Source organism: Stegostoma tigrinum, chromosome 3 (genome assembly GCF_030684315.1).
Source record: "Stegostoma tigrinum isolate sSteTig4 chromosome 3, sSteTig4.hap1, whole genome shotgun sequence".
Lineage (NCBI taxonomy): Eukaryota > Metazoa > Chordata > Chondrichthyes > Orectolobiformes > Stegostomatidae > Stegostoma > Stegostoma tigrinum.
In genome coordinates, this window is record NC_081356.1 from 138674820 (window position 1) to 138697039 (window position 22220).

The 22220-nt window shown below is 44.6% G+C and overlaps 1 protein-coding gene across 4 annotated transcripts in view; it reads right to left on the bottom strand.

Moving 5' to 3' along the window:
* Positions 1–22220, bottom strand: part of LOC125450882 (nipped-B-like protein) — a 510140-nt gene that overhangs the window by 186095 nt on the left and 301825 nt on the right. For all 4 annotated transcript variants that reach the window (XM_059644995.1, XM_059644996.1, XM_059644997.1 and 1 more), the window contains 2 exons: positions 10554–10643; positions 9837–10057 (listed from right to left, as the gene is read on the bottom strand). In XM_059644995.1, coding sequence (XP_059500978.1) covers positions 9837–10057; positions 10554–10643 — 311 coding nt within the window. The remainder of the gene's footprint in view (positions 1–9836; positions 10058–10553; positions 10644–22220) is intronic.

Sequence of the window (22220 nt, forward strand, 5' to 3'; positions counted from 1 at the left end):
GGTGATAAAGGTAGGAAAAGGGATGGGGACGTAAGGCAGAAATTCAAGGAGCTAGGGTGGAAGCTTAGAGCTAGAACAGAGTTATCATCTCCGGTTTGTTATCTGTGCCACGTGCTAGCGAGGTGTGGAATAGGGAGAGAGAGCAGTTGAACATGTGGCTAGAGGGATGATGCAGGGGGAAGGGATTCAGACCCTGGATAGTTGGGGCTCATTCTGGGGTAGGTGGGGCCTCTACAATGGGATGGTCTACACCTGAACCAGAGTACCACCAAATTCCGGGGGTTTTTGGTGGGGGGAGGTGGGTGGAATTTGCTAATGCTCTTCTGGAGGGTTTAAACTAATTCAGCAGAGAAGCTTCACATACCACCAACATTCTCCCCCCAGCTTTTCTTTAATTCATTCACAGGATGAGGACATCGATGGCTAGGCCAGTACTTTGCCCATCCCTAATAGCTCAGAGGACAGTTTCATTGAGAACAGTCAGCTTGACAATAGCTGCCTTAATTTCTGTGCCCCTCACCCATTTGTACAGATCTCCCACTGACTTCATATTATCAGATCCAACTCCAACACTGTAATCAAGCCTGCTGACACGGATGGTGCTGTTGTTGTCTGGCATACTGACTTCTACATTTGGGAGGTTGGGCAAGAGCTCTCAGACAATTACTTCTATGTTCCCGCATCATGGCCCCACCACTGGACACCAGGCTAGTGTTCTCAATGGTCATTCATCTCATTTCATCTGGTGATCGCCAACGCCTGCACCCCCAAACAGCCCGAGTTCACAGTCTCCCAGCCCCTACAGCTCGCTTCTGCTCAACTCTTCCTACTTGAGCCCAATTCTTTCCTTCCCCTCTCCGGTCCTTTCCAACTTACATCACAATCTCTGAGGCTTTGTGTCAGTTTCAGAATCTCTAGTTTACTGGCACCAGCTGCCTCCTCTTCATTTTGGAAGTGCAATCTCTACACATGTCCATCCCAGATCAGAATGGTCTTAGGGCTCTCCACTTCATCCTGGAAGAAAATATGCCTGAACTATTCCCATCCGACACCATCATCCTCTACCAAGCTCATTTTCACTTTGAAAAACACTTCTCTTTTAATTTCTGATTTTCTTTTCCAGATCAAAAGTACAGTCATGGGTACATACCAGATTTGACCTGTCTCTACATGGGGTACGCGGAACATTCCTTGTTCCATTCCCGTTCTGGCCCCCACCCACAACTCTTTCTCTAGTGCAATGACATCATCGGTGCTGCCTTCTCCAAAAAATTTATCAATTTTGCTTCCAATTTCACCCCGGGCTCACCTTCACCTGGTCCATCTCCAATTCATCCCTTCCTTGACATTGGTTTCCATTTCTGAGGAAATATTCACTACAAACCTGGTTTCCACAGTTATCCAGGCTATAGCTCTCATATTCTGTTTCCTATAAAAGATTGCATTCCATTCTTCTCGTTATTCACTATCACATCTTTTCTGATGATGCCACCTTCCAAACAGGGGCCCTCAAAACAACCAACTTCTTCCTCAACCAAGAATTCCCCAACACTATTGCTGGCAGGGCCTTTAGCCATGTTCGACCCATTCCCCATTCATCTGCCCCATTACATCGATAAGGTCCTCCTGGCCCTCATTTTCCACCACACCAGTATCAACATTCAAAAGGATCTAAGCTATTTCTGCCACATCTAGCAGGATACAAATACCACACAGGTATTCCCAACCCCCACTTATCAGACTTCCACAGGGACCATGGACCACCTCTCCTCCATTCCCAACACCTCCCACATTCCCACAACACTTTCCCCTTTGATTGCAGAAGGTGCAACACCGTTTATGTACATATAAAAAGCCTTGGGATTTTCCTTAATCCTATTGGCCAGTGACTTATGATTTCTTTTAGCCCTCCTGACTCCTTGTTTAAGTTCCTTTCAACTTTCCTTATATACCCTTGCTTTGTGTGTTCCCAGTCTCCTCGCCTTGATAAATGCCTCTTTTTTTTCTTTTTGATTAGGCTCACAATATCTTCGTTATCCAAGGTTTCCTAAACTTGCCATGCTTATCCTTCATCTTTACAGGTACATGACAGTCCTGCATTCCCAGCAACTTACACATGAAAGCCTCCCACATAATGTATGTTGATTTGCTCTCAAACATTTACCTCCAATCTACATTCTTCAGTTCCTGCCTAATATTGTTGCATTTGGTCTTTGCCCAATTCAGCATCTTCACCTGACAACCACACTTACCTTTATCCATCAGTACCTTAAAAGATTACTGAATTGTGATCACTGTTCCCGAGCTGCTCCCCTGAGACACTGACCACCTGGCCAGGCTCATTCCCCAGTACTAAGTCCAGCTAGGAAAGGGGCTGTGCTGGATCATCTACATACTATTTCAAGCAGCCCAAATGGATGCTCCTTACAAACTCTGCTCCATCCAAGCCCCAAGCACCAAGCGAGTCCCGGTCAATATATGGGAAGTTAAAATCACCCGTGACAACTTTTACATCTTGCCAAGATCTGTCTACATATCTGCTCTTATATCTCCTGCTGGCCATTCAGAGGCCTACAGTAAACCCCAAACATTGTGATTGCACCCTTCCTGCTCCTGAGCTATTCCCATAGTGCCTCGCTGTATGAGCAATCCAAGGTGTCCTCCCACAGTACAGCTGTGATAATCTCTTTAACCAGCAGTACAACACCATGACCCTTATATCTCCCTCTATCCCTCCTGAACCATCTGTATCCTGGAAAGGTAAGCTGCCAATCCTGTCCCTCCCTTAACCAAGTCTCTGTAATAGCAACATCATAGTTCGAAGTACTAATCCAAGTTCTAAGTTCATCTGCCTTATCTGTTACACTTCTCGCATTAAAACTGATGCACTTCAGTCCACCAGACCCACCCTGCCTGCTCTTCCTCTAAGTCTTACTGGCCCTATTCTCACATTCCATTTTAGTCAATTCACCTTTGCTTTGGTTCCCACTCCCCTGCCAAGCTAGCTTAAATCCTCCCAAATGATGCCAGCAAATCTCCAATCCAAAATATTTGTGCCCCTCCAGTTGAGGTATGACCTGTCCTTCTTGTACAGGTCCCACCTGCCCTGGAAGAGATCTCAATGGCCCAGATACTTGAAATATCTCCTTCCTACACCATCTGTTTATTGTTGAGCTGTACTATCCTCCTATTTCTAGCTTATTGGCACTTGGTACAGGCAGTAGTCTTTAGAGGTTCTGTTTCATAACTTTCTACCTAACTCTTGCTCCTGCAGGATCTCGTCACTCAGTACTAACAACATAGGCAGGATGATATGTACCACAAACTCTGCCTGTTCACACACTCCCTTCAGAATGCTTTCTGCCCGCTCAGAGACATCCTGGACCCTTGACATCTACGATATATCTGATTGTCCCTTAGTGTTCAATCCTCTGGCAAAAACAATGCAAATTTGTCCTGAGAAAGGGTCACCAGACTCAAAACATTAACACTGATTTCTCTTCACAGATGCTGCCAGGCTTGTTGAGCTTTTCTAGCAACTTCTGTTCTTGTTTCTGATTTACAGCATCTGCAGTTCTTTCAGTTTTTATCCAAATTTATCGTTTAGGGAAGAAAATGTGTCATCTTTATCTGGTCTGGCCTGGCCGACATGTGTCTCCAGACCAATAGCAGTGGGCATCTGGCAATAAATACTGGCCCAATCAAAACCCTCATTCCATAAATCATTTTTTAAGAAGGGTGTATAATAACACCAGGACCAAGCTATCTGCCTCTTTAGTCTAAACACTGAAGTCACAACTAAAACATCCAAGGAATTCTGATATGAGTATCATGTGAGTAATGTTTTGGTATTATACCAGGGGTGTCTGTTTTGTTTTTATTCAATTTATAAAGGGATGTTTGGCATTATTCAACTTATACTCATACCATATGGTAAAAAAATTCAGAGATTGTCGCTTCAAGCACATGGCTTAGTTTATTCGGTTTCATTCCGTTTGCAACAAACTTGTTTTATTGTTAAAGTGAAAGCTGTAGCATTGCAAGCTTATGTTTCAACTAGAGACTACTTTATTCAACAGAAATTACAGCAAAACATAATCTCTCAAACTACCTAGGATGAAGGGTCTAGGCCCAAAACGTCAGTTTTTGTGCTCCTTAGATGCTGCTTGGCCTGCTGTGTTCATCCAGCTTCACACTTTGTTATCTTGGATTCTCCAGCATCTGCAGTTCCCATTATCTCTCATCTATCAAACTACCTCCCTGTTTCTAAGTCAATTCCAAGTCAAAGAAAATAGGAACATGAGTAGGCCTTCCAAATTCCAGCATTATATAGGATCACGGCTAATCATCCAACTCAGAACCCTGTTCCTGTTTTTGCCTTATAAGGGGGGAAAGAAATGGCATACTGGTATTATCACTGGACCATTAATCCAGAGACCCAGGTAATGGTCTGGGAACCTGGGTTCAAATCCCTCCATGGCAGACATGGAATTTGAATTTGATAAGTTTCGGAATTCAGAGTCTACTGAAACCACTCAACTGTCAGAAAACAAATCTGGTTCATTAATGTCCTTCAGGGAAGGAAACTGCAATCCTTACCTGGTCTGGCCAATATGTGACACCATACCCACAGCAATGCGGCTGATTCTTAGCTGCCTTCTGGTCAATTTAGGATGGCATAAACGCTGGGCTAGCATGCCCTCATCCCATGAATTTAAAAAAAATTTTTGATTTCTTTCACTTCAAGAACTATATCTGTCTTCTTCTTGAAAACGTTCAATATTTTGACCTCAATCACCTTCTGTAGCAGATTGGTGACCAGTGGTGTTCTGCAGGGATCTGTTTTGGGACTTCTGCTCTTGTGATCTTTATAAACAACTTGAAGAGGAAGTGGAAGGGTGGGTTGGTAGGTTTGCCAATGACAAGATGGTTGGTGGAGTTGTGGGTGGTGTGGAGGACTGCTGTAGTTCCAATGGGACGTTGACAGAATGCAGAGCTGGGCAAAGAAGTGGCAAATGGAATTCATTTTGGAAGGTCAAATTTAAAATGCAGAATTGATGGTTAATGGCAGAATTCTAGGCAGTGTGGAGGAACAGAGGGATCTTGGGTTCCAAGCCCGCAGATCACGCAAAGTTGCCACCTAAGTTGAAAGGGTTAAGGCGACGTATGGTGTGTTGGCTTTCATTGGCAGCGGGATTGAGATTATGAGCCGCGAGGTTATGCTGCATCTCTATAAATCCCTGGTTAGACCACACTTGGAATATTGTGTTCAGTTCTGGTCACCTCATTATAGGAAAGATGTGTAAGTTTTAGAGAAGGCACAGAAGATATTTACCAGGATGCTGCCTAGACTGGAGGGCATAATGGCCTTTCCTACATCGTTGCAACATATGGGATAGAAACAGGCCCTCCAGCCAACCATGTCCACGCTGGCCAAGAAACACCAAATTATGCTAATCCTATTTACTAGCACTTGATCCATAGCCTGCTAGGCCTTGGCATTTTAAGTGCTTGTCCAGATGCTTAAAGTATCACACTCCATATTTCTGCCATCCTGATTGAAAAGATTTCCTCCGATCCCCTCTAAATCACTTACTTCTCACCTTAAATGTACGTTGCCTGATTTTAGACTCCTCTGCCATGGGAAAAGATTTTCCCAATCTACTTGTCCATGCCGCTCAATTTTGTATACTCAATCAGATCTCCCACCAGCCTCTTCTGCTCCAGGGAAGAGAAACTCAATCTATCCAGTCTCTCCCCATCGCTGAGTGTTTGCATTCCAGGCAACAACCTGCTGAACCCCCCTCTACACCCTCTCCAGTATAACAATATATGTCCGAAGTTTTGTAACCAGAACAGCATGCAGTATTTTATCTGTGGCCCACCCAATGCTCAATAAAGTTGCTACAAGACTTCCTTGCTCATTTACTCTACATCCCAGCTAACGGAAGTAAGCAGCCTGTATGCGTTCTTCACCATCCTATCTACTTACGCGGACACCTTCGGGGATCTATGGACTTGTACACCAAGATCCCTTCGTTTCTCAGTACTCTCTAGCGACCAACCACTCATTCTGTAAATCTTTCCTTTATTAGGCCTCCTAAAAATTTGTTATCTCACACTTACCAGGATTAAATTCCACCTGCCGTTGCACTGCCTAATTTATCAGCTGATTAACATTGTACTGTAGCTTGAGACTATCCTCCTCACCATCAATAACGTCAAATTTTGCATCATCCGCAAACTTACTAATTATACCTTCTACATTCGCTTGCAAGTCATTAATGTGCAAACTGAAAGCAAGGGACTCAACATCAATGCCTGTAGTGTACTGCCAGTCATAAGCTTTCAATTACAAAAACAACTCTTCAACATCACCAAGATAAGAAAATGTGAGGCTGGATGAACACAGCAGGCCAAGCAGCATCTCAGGAGCACAAAAGCTGACGTTTCGGGCCTAGACCCTTCATCAGAGAGGGGGATGGGGAGAGGGAACCGGAATAAATAGGGAGAGAGGGGGAGGCGGACCGAAGATGGAGAGTAAAGAAGATGGGTGGGGAGAGCATGGGTGGGGAGAGCATGGGTGGGGAGAGCATGGGTGGGGAGAGCATGGGTGGGGAGAGCATGGGTGGGGAGAGCATGGGTGGGGAGAGCATGGGTGGGGAGAGCATGGGTGGGGAGAGCATGGGTGGGGAGAGCATGGGTGGGGAGAGCATGGGTGGGGAGAGCATGGGTGGGGAGAGCATGGGTGGGGAGAGCATGGGTGGGGAGAGCATGGGTGGGGAGAGCATGGGTGGGGAGAGCATGGGTGGGGAGAGCATGGGTGGGGAGAGCATGGGTGGGGAGAGCATGGGTGGGGAGAGCATGGGTGGGGAGAGCATGGGTGGGGAGAGCATGGGTGGGGAGAGCATGGGTGGGGAGAGCATGGGTGGGGAGAGCATGGGTGGGGAGAGCATGGGTGGGGAGAGCATGGGTGGGGAGAGCATGGGTGGGGAGAGCATGGGTGGGGAGAGCATGGGTGGGGAGAGCATGGGTGGGGAGAGCATGGGTGGGGAGAGTATAGGTGGGGAGAGTATAGGTGGGGAGGTAGGGAGGGGATAGGTCAGTCCAGGGAAGACGGACAGGTCAAGGGGGTGGGATGAGGTTAGTAGGTAGATGGGGGTGCGGCTTGGGGTGGGAGGAAGGGATGGGTGAGAGGAAGAACCGGTTAGGGAGGCAGAGACAGGTTGGACTGGTTTTGGGATGCAGTGGGTGGGGAAGAGCTGGGCTGGTTGTGTGGTGCAGTGCAGTGGGGGGAGGGGACGAACTGGGCTGGTTTAGGGGTGCAGTTGGGGAAGGGGAGATTTTGAAACTGGTGAAGTCCACGTTGATACCATATGGCTGCAGGGTTCCCAGGCGGAATATGAGTCGCTGTTCCTGCAACCTTCGGGTGGCATCATTGTGGCAGTGCAGGAGGCCCATGATGGACATGTCATCTAGAGAATGGGAGGGGGAGTGGAAATGGTTTGCGACTGGGAGGTGCAGTTGTTTGTTGCGAACTGAGCGGAGGTGTTCTGCAAAGCGGTCCCCAAGCCTGGCCCACGGTGTTCCTCCAGTTCCACACGATGTTATCTCTGACTCCAGCACTGGCAGTTCTTACTACCCTATGCTGACTATTCTTGATTTTCTGACCCCAGAACTTTTTCAAAAATCTCCCTACCACTGACATCAGATAACTGGTCTGTAATTACCTTGCCTATCCCTGCTGCCACTCTTAAGCTAAGAAATCATATTATCTTTCCTCCAGTCATCTGGCACGTTTTCTGCAGCCAGTGATGAATTAAATATATCCACCAGGGTCCCGGCAACCTCCTCGCTTGTTCTCCTATAGAAGCCTGAAATACATCTTATCAGGCCGTAGGAATTTGTGCAGCTTTACGCCCACCAAAACATCTAATACCGCCTCCTTATTAATCTTAACATGTTGTAGAGCCTCACCGTCCCAAATGGCATCTCCAGCTGCACTGTCTTTCTCCTTTGTGAGTACAAATGAGAAAAATTCATGTAAGGCCTGGCCCACATCCTCGAGCTCCACACAGAGATTACTCTGTTGGTCTGGAGTAGGACCCACTCTTCCCTGTAATTCTCTTGCTCTTAATATAATTATAAAAAACTCGGGAGTTTTCCTTAATCCTATCTGCCAAAGAAATTTTATGGCCTCTCTTTGTTCTCCTAATTTGTTTTTTTAGGCACCCCATCTACACTCTCTCTAAACCTGAAGGGTTTCCCATTTTTAATGCTTGCCTCCTTAGACTGTGACCCCTGATTTGGGACTCTTCAGACACTGTCAATATCCTTCCTGCATTTAGTCTGGTTAGTTCTTTTAGAATTTTTTTAAGTTTCAATGAGATCGCCCACCTCATTCTTCTAAACTCCAGTGTTGAGTGTTGCCAGGTAATAACATCAGCTGGATCATAAATCATAATGCTCATAATGACTGGCATTTAAACCTTAGACTGCACATCCACAAGTCCTTGAAAATAGCCGGAAAGATGGATATTGTGGTAAAGGCGGCATATTAAATGCCTCTCTGTACAGTATAAGCTATAGAATACAAAAATGGGGATCTAATGCTGGGACATACAAGTCACAGGCCAGGCTGCAGCTAGAATTCTATCTGAAGTTCTGGTCACTGCATTCATGCACTGCAAGGAAGCAAATGCTCCGCAGACAGCGTAAAGGAAATTTACAAAAATGTTGCCAGGGCTTAAAAAATGCAATTATGGGGAAACAGAAATAACACATTGTGGAGCTGGAGGAACACAGCAGGCCAGGCAGCATCAGAGGAGCAGGAAAGCTGATGTTTTGGGTCAGAACCCATCTTCAGAAAATGAGGAAATTATGAGGAAAGATTGGATACACAGAGTTATTTTCCTTTTAATAGAAGGGGCTTGTGGGTAACAATGAATCCACACAAATTACATGGTGTCCAAATAAGGATTGACATTAATGATCAGTTTTCCTCCACTTGAAGTCATCTAGAAATTTCATAACACTGTAGCAATCTCTTCTTAATTACTATCCCCACTTCCTCAGCCCGGAATGTTAGTTATCAGCCCAGGCAATTTATCAATTGCAAGCATAGCCAACTCTTGCAGTAAACCTATCCTTTAGTTTCCCCCCATCTTTTACCTTGACCAATTTGTACAAGATGATGACAGGCATACATAATGTGGATGGCCAGAGACTTTTTCCCAGGGTGGAAATGGCTATTGCAAGGGACATAATTTTAAGATGATTGGAGGAAGGTATAGGGAGATATCAGAGGTAGATTCTTTACGCAGAGAGTGGTGGACGTATGGAATGCGCTGCCTGCCATGGTAATGGAGTCAGATGCCTTAGAGACTGTTAAGCGACTCTTGGATAGACTCACGGATGATAGTAAAACGGAGGGTATGCAGGGTAGTTTGATCTTAGAGTAGGATAATAGGTCGGCACAACATTGTGGGCCAAAGGGCCTAAACTGTGCTGTATTGTTCTATGTTCATTTTGCTGCCACTGTTATCTTGGTCGGTCACTTGCTCCTTAACAAAAAAGTCATAAATTATTCATTCTCTTATAGCTTTGCTGATCTCTCAGGGAATCAAGAAATTCGGTGCCAGGGTAGGAAAGTGATGTTGAACTAACAGCTCAAATATGATCACACTGGATTGGAACAAAACCAAGAGGAGAAGTAGGAGAATCAATCCAAGCCCTATATTGCACTACAAAGCGTATTCACGTGCTCATTACTAAACCACCCTGCAGGTGTACATTGTCCACATTTGAATATAGCCCTCCCAACCCACACGGCTTACCTCAGCGTGCTAAATTGAGCTGGGGCAGTTTTGATGACAGAGCGAAGAAACTTCTTGCGTTTTTCTGCTCTTTGCATGATCTCGCCTGTAGATTCTACCTCCTTAGCATGTTGTGCTCCATCTGAGGAATCGTCATCTTTCTGATTCTGTGACTTCATTGCCTTCTCTGTCTCCATTGTAGTGTCACGAAACCACTGTGCAATGTAAAACTTCCTAGCGAACTTAAAAACAAACACGAACTTACTGTAGGAACTGTGACAGAACATGAGACTGAACTGGATTTTTTTAACTGAATCCTGATTACAATGGAAAATGGGGATTGTCCAAGTTCCATCAGCAGCTCTTAGACTTTGTCTCTCATTAACATTCTCTCTGCAGGAATGTAGTCAATCCCATGGAAGGTAATACAAAATTTTAAACTCCAGGCATTGATGTCATTAATGATGAAGATTTTAGTTTTTGGAAAGAATAGGAAGTCCCTTAGCATCCCCAAGGCCTAGCCCAGCCTAACCCTAACTAACCCCACCTGCCCGGTTTAACTCTAATCCATGCACCCATCAGCCCAGCCTAACACTAATCCACCCATGAACCTTGTCTAAACCTAGCCCACATATTAACCCCTCAACACACTCATGCAGCTGGCCACCCACACCCAGGCATCAAAAGATGACTAGAAATCCCCTAGATAAATATACTGAGCAGCTAGATTTCACTTACCATTAGCGAGGGGTCAGTCTCCGTATTCTCATCCAGGTAATCCAGCAGTGCTTTCTGGAGCTGCTGAACTTCATCTTCTATCCCTGAAACCTGTAGGATTATAACCATTAGCAAGCATTTACATTAGATTATTCCAGAAACTGCAAAATCTAATAACATCTAATATCACAAATTCCTCAACCACAACTTGCACCAGCACACAGTAGCAGCAGTATGTACCATCTATAACATGCACGGCAATAAGGCTTCTTAGATAGCACCTTCCAGTACAATACCACTATTATTTAGAAGGACCAGGATAGCAGATACATGGGAACACCACCACCTACGAGTTCCCCTGCAAGCCACTCACCACCTTGATTTGGAACTGTACCACCAATGCTGGATCAAACTCCCAGAACTAGATTCCTGAGAGGAGCTTAGGGGTTATGTACACTAGATGGACTGCAACATTTCAAGGTTGCTCATCATCATTTCGTCAAGGTGACAGAAAATGCTCATGTTCAAGTAATTAAGAATTTGCTTGATCTTCATCCAATGGCAGAGACGTTCATCCAGTGATTACACATAGAACAGTGATTTAGTCTCAACTAGAGACATTACAATGGATATTAAGGCTTTAGACAGGGGACAGAGAATGATAAAGGGATGAAAATTCTCATGAAAATATTTGAGAAAATCTGTCTTTTCTCCAAAAATGAGAGAGATTTTTGTTCATTTACTGAATATGTCACTGACTAGACCAGCATTTGTTGCCCATAACTAGTTACCCTTGCTTACTAGGCCAATTCAGAGAGTTCACAGTCACATGTAGGTACCAGAGCAAGTTGCCTTTCCTGAGGGATATTTGTGAACCAAATGGGTTTTTACACCAATTTGCAGTCATAGAATCACTATAGTGCGGAAATAGGTAATTTGGGCCATCTTGTCCGGACAGACCCTCCAAAAAACTTCCATTCGGGACCCACCATCACCCTCCTTCCCCAAACCCTAATCCTTGATGAAACCTGCACGTCCCTGAAAACTACTGGGCATTTTGATATGGCAAATCCACCTGACTTGCACATTTTTGGACTATGAAAGGAAACCAGAGCACCCAGCAGAAACCCATGCAGACAAGGGGAGAACGTGCAAACTCCACATGGATGGGTGGCACAGTGGCTCAATGGTTAGCACTGCTGCCTCATAGCAGCGGGGCCCAGATTCGACTCTACCCTTGGACAACTGTATGTGTGGAGTTTGCACATTCTCCCGGTGTCTGCATGGGTTGCCTTCAGGTGCTCTGGTTTTCTCCCACAATCCAAATATGTGCAGGTTAGGTGGGGTGGCTATGCTAAACTGCCCATAGTGGTCAGGGATGTGTAGACTAGGTGGGTTAGAGGGGGATGGGTCTGGATTTGTTGCTCTGAAGGTCAGCATGGACTTGTTGGGCCAAAGGGCCTGCTTCCACACTATAGAGATTCTAAGAATCACCCAAGGCCGGAATCGAACCCGGGTCCCAGAACTATGAGGCAGGCAGGCTAACCTTTAGCCACCTTAGTGTTTATTTACAGCATTTCACGGTTATCATAAGACCTTTAATCCCAAGGTCATTAGGCCATCACTTCCAACACAGCACTGGAGAATGTCATGGCAAACTACCTCCTTGAACCAGTTATCCTTGGGGTGAGAGAACAGGCAGAGGGCTGTTAGGAATGAAATTCCAGGAAGGTTGACAAAGCATTAGTGAAAGAACAGTGATACACTTCCAAGTCAGGATTCAGAGAGATTTTAGAGTGTTAGTTGAAGGTGATGGTGCTTCTATGTATCTACTCCTCTTGGCCTTCTAGATGGTTACATATTTGAAGGTGCTGGCTAAACAGTTTTGAAGAGTTTACAGCAATATTCAAAATCAACAGCATCAGTCCAAAATGGGGAGAAATTATTTTCGCAGGAGGTAAGATGGAAAGTCAGAGGGCATGTTTATAGCAATTCACGAAGAAAGCAGTGGCAGAGAGTGAATGAGCTCTGGAATGTGTTGAGATAGGCAGGCGAGTTTACTCCACCATTCAACTAGCTCATCTCCGACATTCTACCTCAAAACTATTCGCCAACACTGTAACCATATTGCTGGAAAACTACTGACCAGTGTCTTGAATATACTCAAATGATTGGGGTTTCACAGTCCTCTGGGGAGAATATTCTTAAGATTATCAAATTGAGTGAAGAAAATTCCTCATCTCAGTCTTAGATGACATCTCTCATTCTGATACTGTATCCCCTTGTTCTACACTTGAGCCAGGGAAAATTTCTTCCTGCACCTACCCTGCTGAATCCTGCAACACCTTTGTATGTCTCCATGAGATCACTTCTCATACATAAGAATTATACACTTAGTCTCCTCACACACTCTGCTTAGGGCAATCCTAGGAATCAGTCTGTAAAAGGGAAATCACGTTTGATAAATTTATTATTAAAGTTCGAGGACAGAACATGCAGACTGGATAAAAGGCAACCATAATATCTAACGTATGTGGATATTCAAAAGCAATTTGATAAAATGCCACAGAATATTTAAATACAAAATAAAAGGTCATAGTTTGGTGGCAATGTACTACAATGGATAAGAAGGTTGATTAGGCAATGGAAAACATAGTATGGATAATGAATAATTTTCAGATTGATACTTCACTAATTGCGGTTTGCCAAAGCTCAGTCATGAATTTCAATTATTTACAATCTACACGATTGCTTAAGGGATCGCCTGCATTATACCAAGATTAGTGACAATACTTAAAAAAGCAACATTAAGAAAGCACAGTGTGAAGCTGGATGAACACAGCAGGCCAAGCAGCATCAGAGGAGCAGGAAAGCTTGACGTTTCGGGTCGGGACCCTTCTTCAGAAAATTAAGAAAGCACGTTGTGAGGACATATGGAGTCTGCAAAGGGACATTAAGTAAGTGGATAAGGACCTGGCAGAGTATTTATATGGGAAAATGTGAATTTGTGCACTTTGGCAGCAAGAACATTAAAGCAGAGTATTATTTAAATAGACAGAAGAATGCTACACTGAGAGAAATGTAGGTGTGCTTTGACATAAATTACAAAGTTAGCATGGAATTGGGAAGGCAAGTTAAATATTGGTCAGGAGGAACTTCTTCACCTGAAGGGTTGCGAATCTGTGGAATTCCTTACCCAGTGAAGCGGTTGAAGCTACCTTGCTGAATGTTTTTAAGGTAAGGCTAGATAAATTTTCGAGCAGTAAAGGAATTAAGGGTTATGGTGTGTGGGCAGGTAAATAGAGGATGAGTCTCAAAAAGATCACCCATGATCTTATTGAATGGTGGGGCAGGCTCGAGGGCCGGATGGCCTACTCCTGCTCCCAGTTCTTATGTAACTAGTAGAGCTGACAAGGGGGAGCCAATTCAGGTGGTATACTTGGACTTTCACAGAGTGCTTGACAAAGTCCCACATAACAGACTATTGTACATAGAGCATAGAACATTACAGCACAGTACAGGTCCTTCGGCCCTCGATGTTGTGCCAACCTATCATACCAATCTCAAGCCCATCTAACCTACACTATTCCATGTATGTCCATATGCTTATCCAATGACGACTTAAATGTACTTAAAGTTGGCGAATCTACTACCGTTGCAGGCAAAGCGTTCCATTCCCTTACTGCTCTGAGTAAAGAAACCACCTCTGACATCTGTCCTATATCTTTCATCCCTCAATTTAAAGCTATGCTCCCTCGTGCTAACCATCACAATCCTCACAAAAAGTCTCTCCCTATCCACCCTATCTAACCCTCTGATTATTTTATATAAGATTAAAGCACATGAGATTGGGGAAGTATATTGAGAGGGATAGAAAACTTGCTGTCAGAAAGGAGACAAGGAGTAGGAATTAATTGGTACTTTTCAAGTTGGCAGGAAATAACTACAGGGGTGTCACAGGGAACTGTGTTGGAATTCCAGCTATTCACAATATATATTAAAGATTTGGATAAGGGAACAAGATGTCACAAAGTTTGCAGTTGATACCCATTTGGGTGGGAGGATGAACTGTAACAAGGATGAAGAGATCCTTCAGCATGATCTGGACATGCTGGGTGAGTGTGCAACTCAATGGCAGATACCGGATAATTTGGATATATGCGAAATTATTCACTTCGGAAGCAAAAACAATAAGGCATATTATTAACTGAATGGGTGTAAATTGACCTGGGTGTCCTCATGCACCAGTCATTGAAGGTAAGACCATAAGACATAGGAGTGGTAGTAAGGCCATTCGGCCCATCAAGTCCACTCCGCCATTTAAATCATGGCTGATGGGCATTTCAACTCCACTTCCCTGCACTCTCCCCGTAGCCCTTGATTCCTTCTGAGATCAAGAATTTGTCGATTTCTGCCTTGAAGGCATCCAACATCCCGTGGCAATGAATTCCACAAGTCCGCCACTCTCTGGCTGAAGAAATGTTGTCTCATTTCAGTTTTAAATTTACCCCCTCTAATTTTAAGGCTGTGCCCACAGGTCCCAGTCTCCCTGCCTAATGGAAACAACTTCCTAGCAACCACCCCTTCTAAACCATACATTATCTTGTTAAGTTTCTATTAGATCTCCCCTCAACCTTCTAAACTCTAATGAGTACAATGCCAGGATCCTTAACCGTTCATCTTACATTAAACATACCATTCCAAGGATCATCCGTGTGAATCTCCGCTGGACATGCTCCAGCGCCAGTATGTCCTTCCTGAGGTGTGGGGCCCAAAATTGGACACAATATTCTACATGGGGCCGAACTAGAGCTTTATAAAGCCTTAGAAGCACATCGCTGCTTTTATATTCCAACCCTCTTGAGATAAACGACAACATTACATTCGCTTTCTTAATTACGGACTCTACCTGCAAGTTAACCTTTAGAGAATCCTGGACCAACGCTCCCAGATCCCTTTGTACTTCCGCTTTGCGCATTTTCTCACCATTTAGAAAATAGTCCATGCCTGTATTCTTTTTTCCAAAATGCAAAACCTCACATTTACTCACATTGAATTTCAGCCATTTCCTGGGCCACTCTCCTAAACTGTCGAAATCTTTCTACAGCTTTCCCACCTCCTCAGTACTACCTGCCTGTCCACCTATCTTTGCATCATTGGCAAACTTCACCAGAATGTCCCCAGTCCCTTCATCCAGATCATTAATATATAAGGTGAACAGCTGCGGCCCCAACACTGAACCCTGTGGGACACCACTCGTCACCGGTTGCCATTCCGAAAAAGAGCCTTTTATCCCAACTCTCTGCCTTCTGTTAGACAGCCAATCCTCAATCCAATCCAGTAGCTCACCTCGAACACCATGGGCCCTCACCTTGCTCAGCAGCCTCCCGTGAGGCACCGTATCAAAGGCCTTTTGGAAGTCTAGATAGATAACATCTACTGGGTTTACCTGGTCTAACATCCTTGTTACGTCTTCAAAGAATTCTAACAGGTTTGTCAGGCACGACCCTCCCCTTACCAAATCCATGCTGACTTGTTCTAATCTGACCCTGCACTTCCAGGAATTTAGAAATCTCATCCTTGACAATGGATTCTAGAATTTTACCAACTACCGGGGTTAGACTAATCGGCCTATAATTTTCCTTCCTTTGCCTTGATCCTTTCTTAAACAACAACAATTTTCCAATCATCTGGGACCTGCCCTGACTCCAGTGACTTTTGAAAGATCACGACCAAAGCCTCCGCTATTTCCTCAGAACTCTAGGATGTAGCCTACTGGAGCCAGGAGATTTATCAATTTTTAGACCTTTTAGCTTTTCTAGTACTTTCTCTTTTGTAATACCTACCATACTCAACTCTGGCCCCTGGCTCTCCCTAATTGTTGGCATACTACTCATGTATTCCACTGTGAAGACTGACGCAAAGTTCTTCAGCTATTTCCTTACCTCCCATCACTAGCCTGCCAGCATCAATTTGGAGCTGCCCAATATCTACTTTTGCCTCTCGTTTGTTTCTTGTGTATTGAAAGAAGCTTTTACTATCATTTCTAATATTACTACCTAGCCTACCTTCATATTTGATCCTCTCCTTCCTTATTGCTCTCTTTGTTATCCTCTGTTTGTTTTTGAAGCCTTCCCAATCTTCTGATTTTCCAGTGCTCTTGGCCACTTTATAGGCTGTCTATTTTTCTTTGATACATTTCCTGACTTCCTTTGTCAGCCATGGCTGTCTAATCCCACCCCGGATAAGCATGCAGGTGCAGCAGGTAGGAAAGAAGGCAAATGGTATGTTGGCTTTCATTGCCAGAGGTTGCAAGTACGGGAACAGGGAATGCATTGCTGCAGTTATAGAGGGCCTTGGTGAGGCCACATCTGGAATATGGCATCCAATTTTGGTATCCTTTTCTGAGGAAGGATGTTCCTGCTGTCAAGGAGTGCAGCAAAAGTTTACCAGGCTGATTCCAGGGGTTGTGGGACCGATATAGGAGGAGAGATTGACTAGGTTAGGATCATTTTCACTGGAGTTCAGAGGATTGAGGGGAGATCTCAGAGACTTATAAAATTCTAACAGGGCCAGACAGGGTAGATGCAGGAAGGATGTACCCAATGGTGGGAATTTCCAGAGCCGGGGTTACAGTCTGCGGAATTGGGGAAAACTATTTAGGACAGACGAGAAGAGGCTTTTTTTCCACCCAAAGAGTGGTGAACCTGTGGAAGTCATTACCACAAGAAGCAGCTGATGCCAAAACCACGAATGTATTCAAGAGGCAGCAAGATATTGTACGTGGGGCAAATGGGATCAAAGGTTATGGGGAGAAAGCAGGATTAAGCTATTGTAGTTATTGACTTGCTTGCTGAGCTGTTAAGTTTACTTGCAGTCTGTTAGTTGTGGTTGTCGGATCCTTAATTCTCTTCAATAGCTACTATTTATGGGCTGTCGTGATTCCTTGGGGGCAGAGTAATCTGGTGGTCATTTCGATGTGTCCTTAATGAACGGTAGGGCAACTAGTGTCTCTGGATGTGCTATGTCTTCCTGTTATGGTTTGTTGTGAAGGTACTGGCCGACTACACTTTTCGGGTAACCACTGTGTCTAACAATGCTCTACAGGTGTTCTTCCTTGGCTTCGCGCAGCTCTGGAATGCTGCAGTGTGTTGCAGCTCGTTTGACCAGCATTTTCATGCAGCTCCATTTGTGGGTACTGGGATGATCGCTATTGTACTTGATCCTCATTCATTACCTTCCTGTGTATGCTGGTCTAGAGCTCATCGTTGGCCTTACGTGCTGACCATTACGTCCAGGAAGGGAAGTCTGTTGTTGCTATCCTCTTCCCTGATGAATTCTATGCCAGTGAGGATGTTGTTTGAGTAGTGGGTTTCCTCCAATCTACAGGATTTGATAAGGAGAAAGCGGATCCATAGTTTTGGTTGGATGGTGAGAAAGGCTGTCCATGACAGTCTTTGCATTATGGCTTCTGCTATAAATCCTGATATCAGTGATCCCCCGGGTGTTTTGCTGATTTGTCCGGATACCTTTCCATTGAAGGTGAAGTGGGTTGTGAGGCACAGATCCCCTAGTTTGAGGGTGCCATCTTTGCTGACGGTGTCTGTATCCTTGGTCTGTCTTGTAGAGAGGTTAGTGTTTCCTTAGCTTGGGAGACGTTTATGGAGGCAAATGCATTCACATCGAAGGAGACCATGATCTCATCCTCATCTATTTTGGCTTCCTTGATGATGTTGAGGAATTCTTCGATGGAGTGGTTTGAGGTGTTTCAGTCTCCTTTGTAGTTCTTCCACTAGTCTGTATGTCAGTGCACTTGTAAGTGAGACTGCGGGTCTGAGCTTGTGTATTCGGCTTGTGTATTCAGGGAGTCCATTGAAGTAGGGTGTGTTTGATCCCTCTGGTTTCATTCTCTGGTAATCAAATTTGTTAATTTCACCTATTTTATGTAGGCTCATGGTGGTTATAGTACGATTTTCCAGTTAACAAGGTGTAGAGCTGGATGAATACAGCAGGCCAAGCAGCATCATAGGAGCAGGAAAGCTGACGTTTCGCACCTAGACCTTTCTTCAGAAATGGGGGAGGGGAAGGGCGTTCTGAAATAAAGAGTGAGAGGTGGATTGAAGATGGATAGAGGAAAGGATAGATGGAGAAGAGGCAGACAGGTCAAAGAGAGGTAGGGGTGGAGCCAGTAACGGTGAGAGTGTAGGTGAGGAGGTAGGATGGAGATAGGTCAGTCCAGGGAGGACGGAAGGATCGAGGGGGTGGGATAAGGTCAGTAGGTAGGAGATGGGGGTGGGGCTTGAGGTGGGAGGACAGGTTAGGGAGGCAGGGATGAGCTGGGCTGATTTTGGGATGAGGAAGGGGGAGGGGAGATTTTGAAGCTTGTTAAGTCCACATTGATAGCATTGGGCTGCAGGGTTCCCAAGCAGAATATGAGTTGCTGTTCCTGCAACCTTTGGGTAGCATCATTGTTGCACTGCAGAAGGCCCAGGATGGACATGTCATATGCGGAATGGGAGGGGGCATTGAAATGGTTCGCAACTGGGAGGTGCAGTTGTTTAGTGCGAACCGAGCGTAGGTGTTCCACAAAGCAGTCCCCCAGCCTCCGCTTGGCTTCCCCGATGTAGAGGAGGCCACAACGGCAACAGCGGATGCTGTATACCACATTAGCAGATGCGCAGGTGAACAAGTGCTTGATGTAAAAAATCTTCTTGGGGCCTGGGATGGGGGTGAGGGGGGAGGTGAAGGGGCAGGCGTAGCTGGGTGTGGTGGGGCTGGAGGGGTTTGGGCGGACAAGAGAGTCACCGAGACAGTGGTCCCTCCGGAAGGCAGATAAGGGTGGGGAGGGAAAAGTGTCTTTGGTAGTGGGTTCGGATTGCAGATGGCGGAAGTGTCGGAGGATTTTTCTAGTTTGTGGTTTTGGTTTTGTCGCCGTCTGTTGGTTGATAGCATCTGCCAGTAAAGTGTTCAGTTTCTTGATGTATTATGTTCTGTTTAGAATGACAATCATATGCCTTTGCCGCTGGTAAGATTGCTATATTCCTGTCTCTCCAGTCCTTGTAGGGCTTTCCTCAGTAGAGCGCTGAATGTGTTCTCTTCACTCCACCTGCTGTGGATTAGGGCTACTATTGGTCTTGACAGTTTGCTGGGTTTCTTCGGAGAGTCTATTGTTTTTTAACATGGATTCCAGCGCAGCTAGGAGGTCAGTTTTATTAGCATCTCTGTGATGTGTAGTTTAGTACCAGGACGGCTTTTTCGGTGTCTGAGGATGGCCAGTTAGAAAGGATCCTTATCCAAGTGTCTGCATTGTCTGTGTCATTGTTATCTAAGTTTCGTCAGTTTTTCCTGTAAGGCATGTCCCTTCTTGGTCTTGGTCTTCTGTTGTTTCATGGTAATGGCTCATTGTAGTGTTGTGGAGCACTCTTGGCTGGCCGAGTTTGATTAAAAAGTTTTTTGGCATACAATTTCCCAGTCATATTTGTGAAAGCAGTCTTGGGCATCATTAATCATTACTGGTAGCATTCTGCAGACGTTCTGTTTTCCGCGCTTGTGGGTTGATTAGCAGTGGCTTCTATTTTACACTGTGTGGCAGTACCTGTTTTCTGATGCATTCATGTAGGAAGTGAAGTTGCTTGCAGGTGGCGCTCAGTTCCATTGTTGGGCTAGTTTGAGCACATTGCGAGCGTAGGTATTCAAGGTTTTTGAGAAGACTTGTAGTTCAGGTTGTTGACATGCTCACTGAGCTGCAAACAAACTTACCAGCTCAGTGAGCAAGTCAATAACCACATCAACAACCCGAGCTACAAATCTTCTCAAAAACCTTGTTTTGGCTATTGAGTTGAACAATCAGCCAAGATTGCGATGAATGGCGGAGCAAGTTCAAAGGGCTGAAAGGTCTCCTTCTACCTTCTATGCTTCCATATTAGATGGTCATTTAATCAACCGCTGTCTATTAAACTCCAGTTGTGGAATAGATCTGATTTGATCACGTGCACCCAATTTCAGTGACAAGCTTTGTTTGCAAGCAGTACGGGCAGATCGTAATAAATAAGGACATTCTGATCATAGGGTGCTTAGACAGAGTGAGCCATACAGGTTGCACTGCACAGGGGGTATGGAAAGAAAAATCAACATTATTTTAAGCTAGAGAGTCCATTCGTTAGTCTAATAACGGCAGCAAAGAAGCTGTTCTTGAACCCGTTGGTGCATATGTCTGAGCTTCCATATCTTCTGCTTGACAGAAGAGGTTGTAGAAGAAGATTAGATGGGTGGAAGGGGTCTTTGATGATGTTGGCAGCCTTTCTGCAGCTGGCTTCTGTTTTGGTCTGGGCTGTGCACACAACCCAAAGACTTACAAAGCAAAGAAGATATGGCAGCATTGCAGGGTAGCAATTTAGACTACGGTACCCAGAGTAGCGCTAGAGGCGGCAAAATGCAAACAAAAAGCAACAAATGGGGTCAAGGGAGAAAAGGGTAAAAAAGCAAATCCTATGGCTTTTTATTTAAATACACAATATTCAATAAAATAAATGAATTAATGGCAAAAGTAGAGGTTATTGGGCACAATTTTCGTAGCAATTATCAATCCATGGTTACAAAGAGATCAAAGTTGGGAACTGAATAATCAGGGGTACAGAAATTTGTGAAAGGGCAGGCAAGGAAAGGGTGGTGGGGTAGCTTTTTTAATGCAGGGTGGAAGAAATAAGATAGCAAGGAATTATCTAGCATCAGATGATGTAGAATAGACTGGTGGGATGAACGTATAGGCCCCCTAACAGTGGCTATTCTACACAACAAAGAATGAATCAGGGCATAATGAAGACATGTAAAAAAGGCAATATTATAATATGGGTGACTTGAATATTCAGATAGCTTAGAAAACTAAAATTGGTAGAGGTAGCCACAAGGAAGAATTCATAGCATGTATTTGGGCCAGGTGCTTGAACAATATTTTGTGGAACAGGCTATTTTGGATTGAGCATTGTATACTTATACAAATTTAAGAAACTGAACAGTACAAGATGCCTGAAGAAACGGAGACAATGACATGGTAGAATGCAACAATCAATGTGACAGTGAGAAACTTGGATCTAAAACAACAGTGCTAAACTTAAATAATGGTGATTACAAAGGAATGAAGGTAGAGGTACATGGATTCGAGTGGGGAAAATGAGTTTGGCAGCAAAAAATCAGAGGTTTGCAGAAGTTATAAAAGCCAAAAGTGGTAACAAAGGTTCAAATAAACCTTCAGATTAAACCAGCAATGGGAAGCCAGGAAATGGCAGAGGAATTGAATAAGTACTATGCAGTCTTCATGGTAGATTTGGTGCTGGCCTAGTGGTATAATCACTCATCTAGTCATCCAGACCATGTTCTGGGGAAGCTGGCAAAATTTGAATTTATTTTTGCAAAATCTATTATTAAGAGTCTAATCGATGACTATGAAACCATTGCCAATTGTCTGAAAAACCCTTCAGGTTCATTAACATCCTTGAGGGAAGAAATGTGCTGTCCTTACCTGGTCTAGCCTATGTGATTCCAGGCCCACAGCGATGTGGTTGACTCTTAACTGCCTTCTGGGGAATTAGGGATGGGCAATAAATGCTGGCCTAACCAGAGATGCCTACATCCGGAAGAATACATTAAAAAAAGGTAACAGCGTTCCAAAGATACTAAATAATCAAGGGG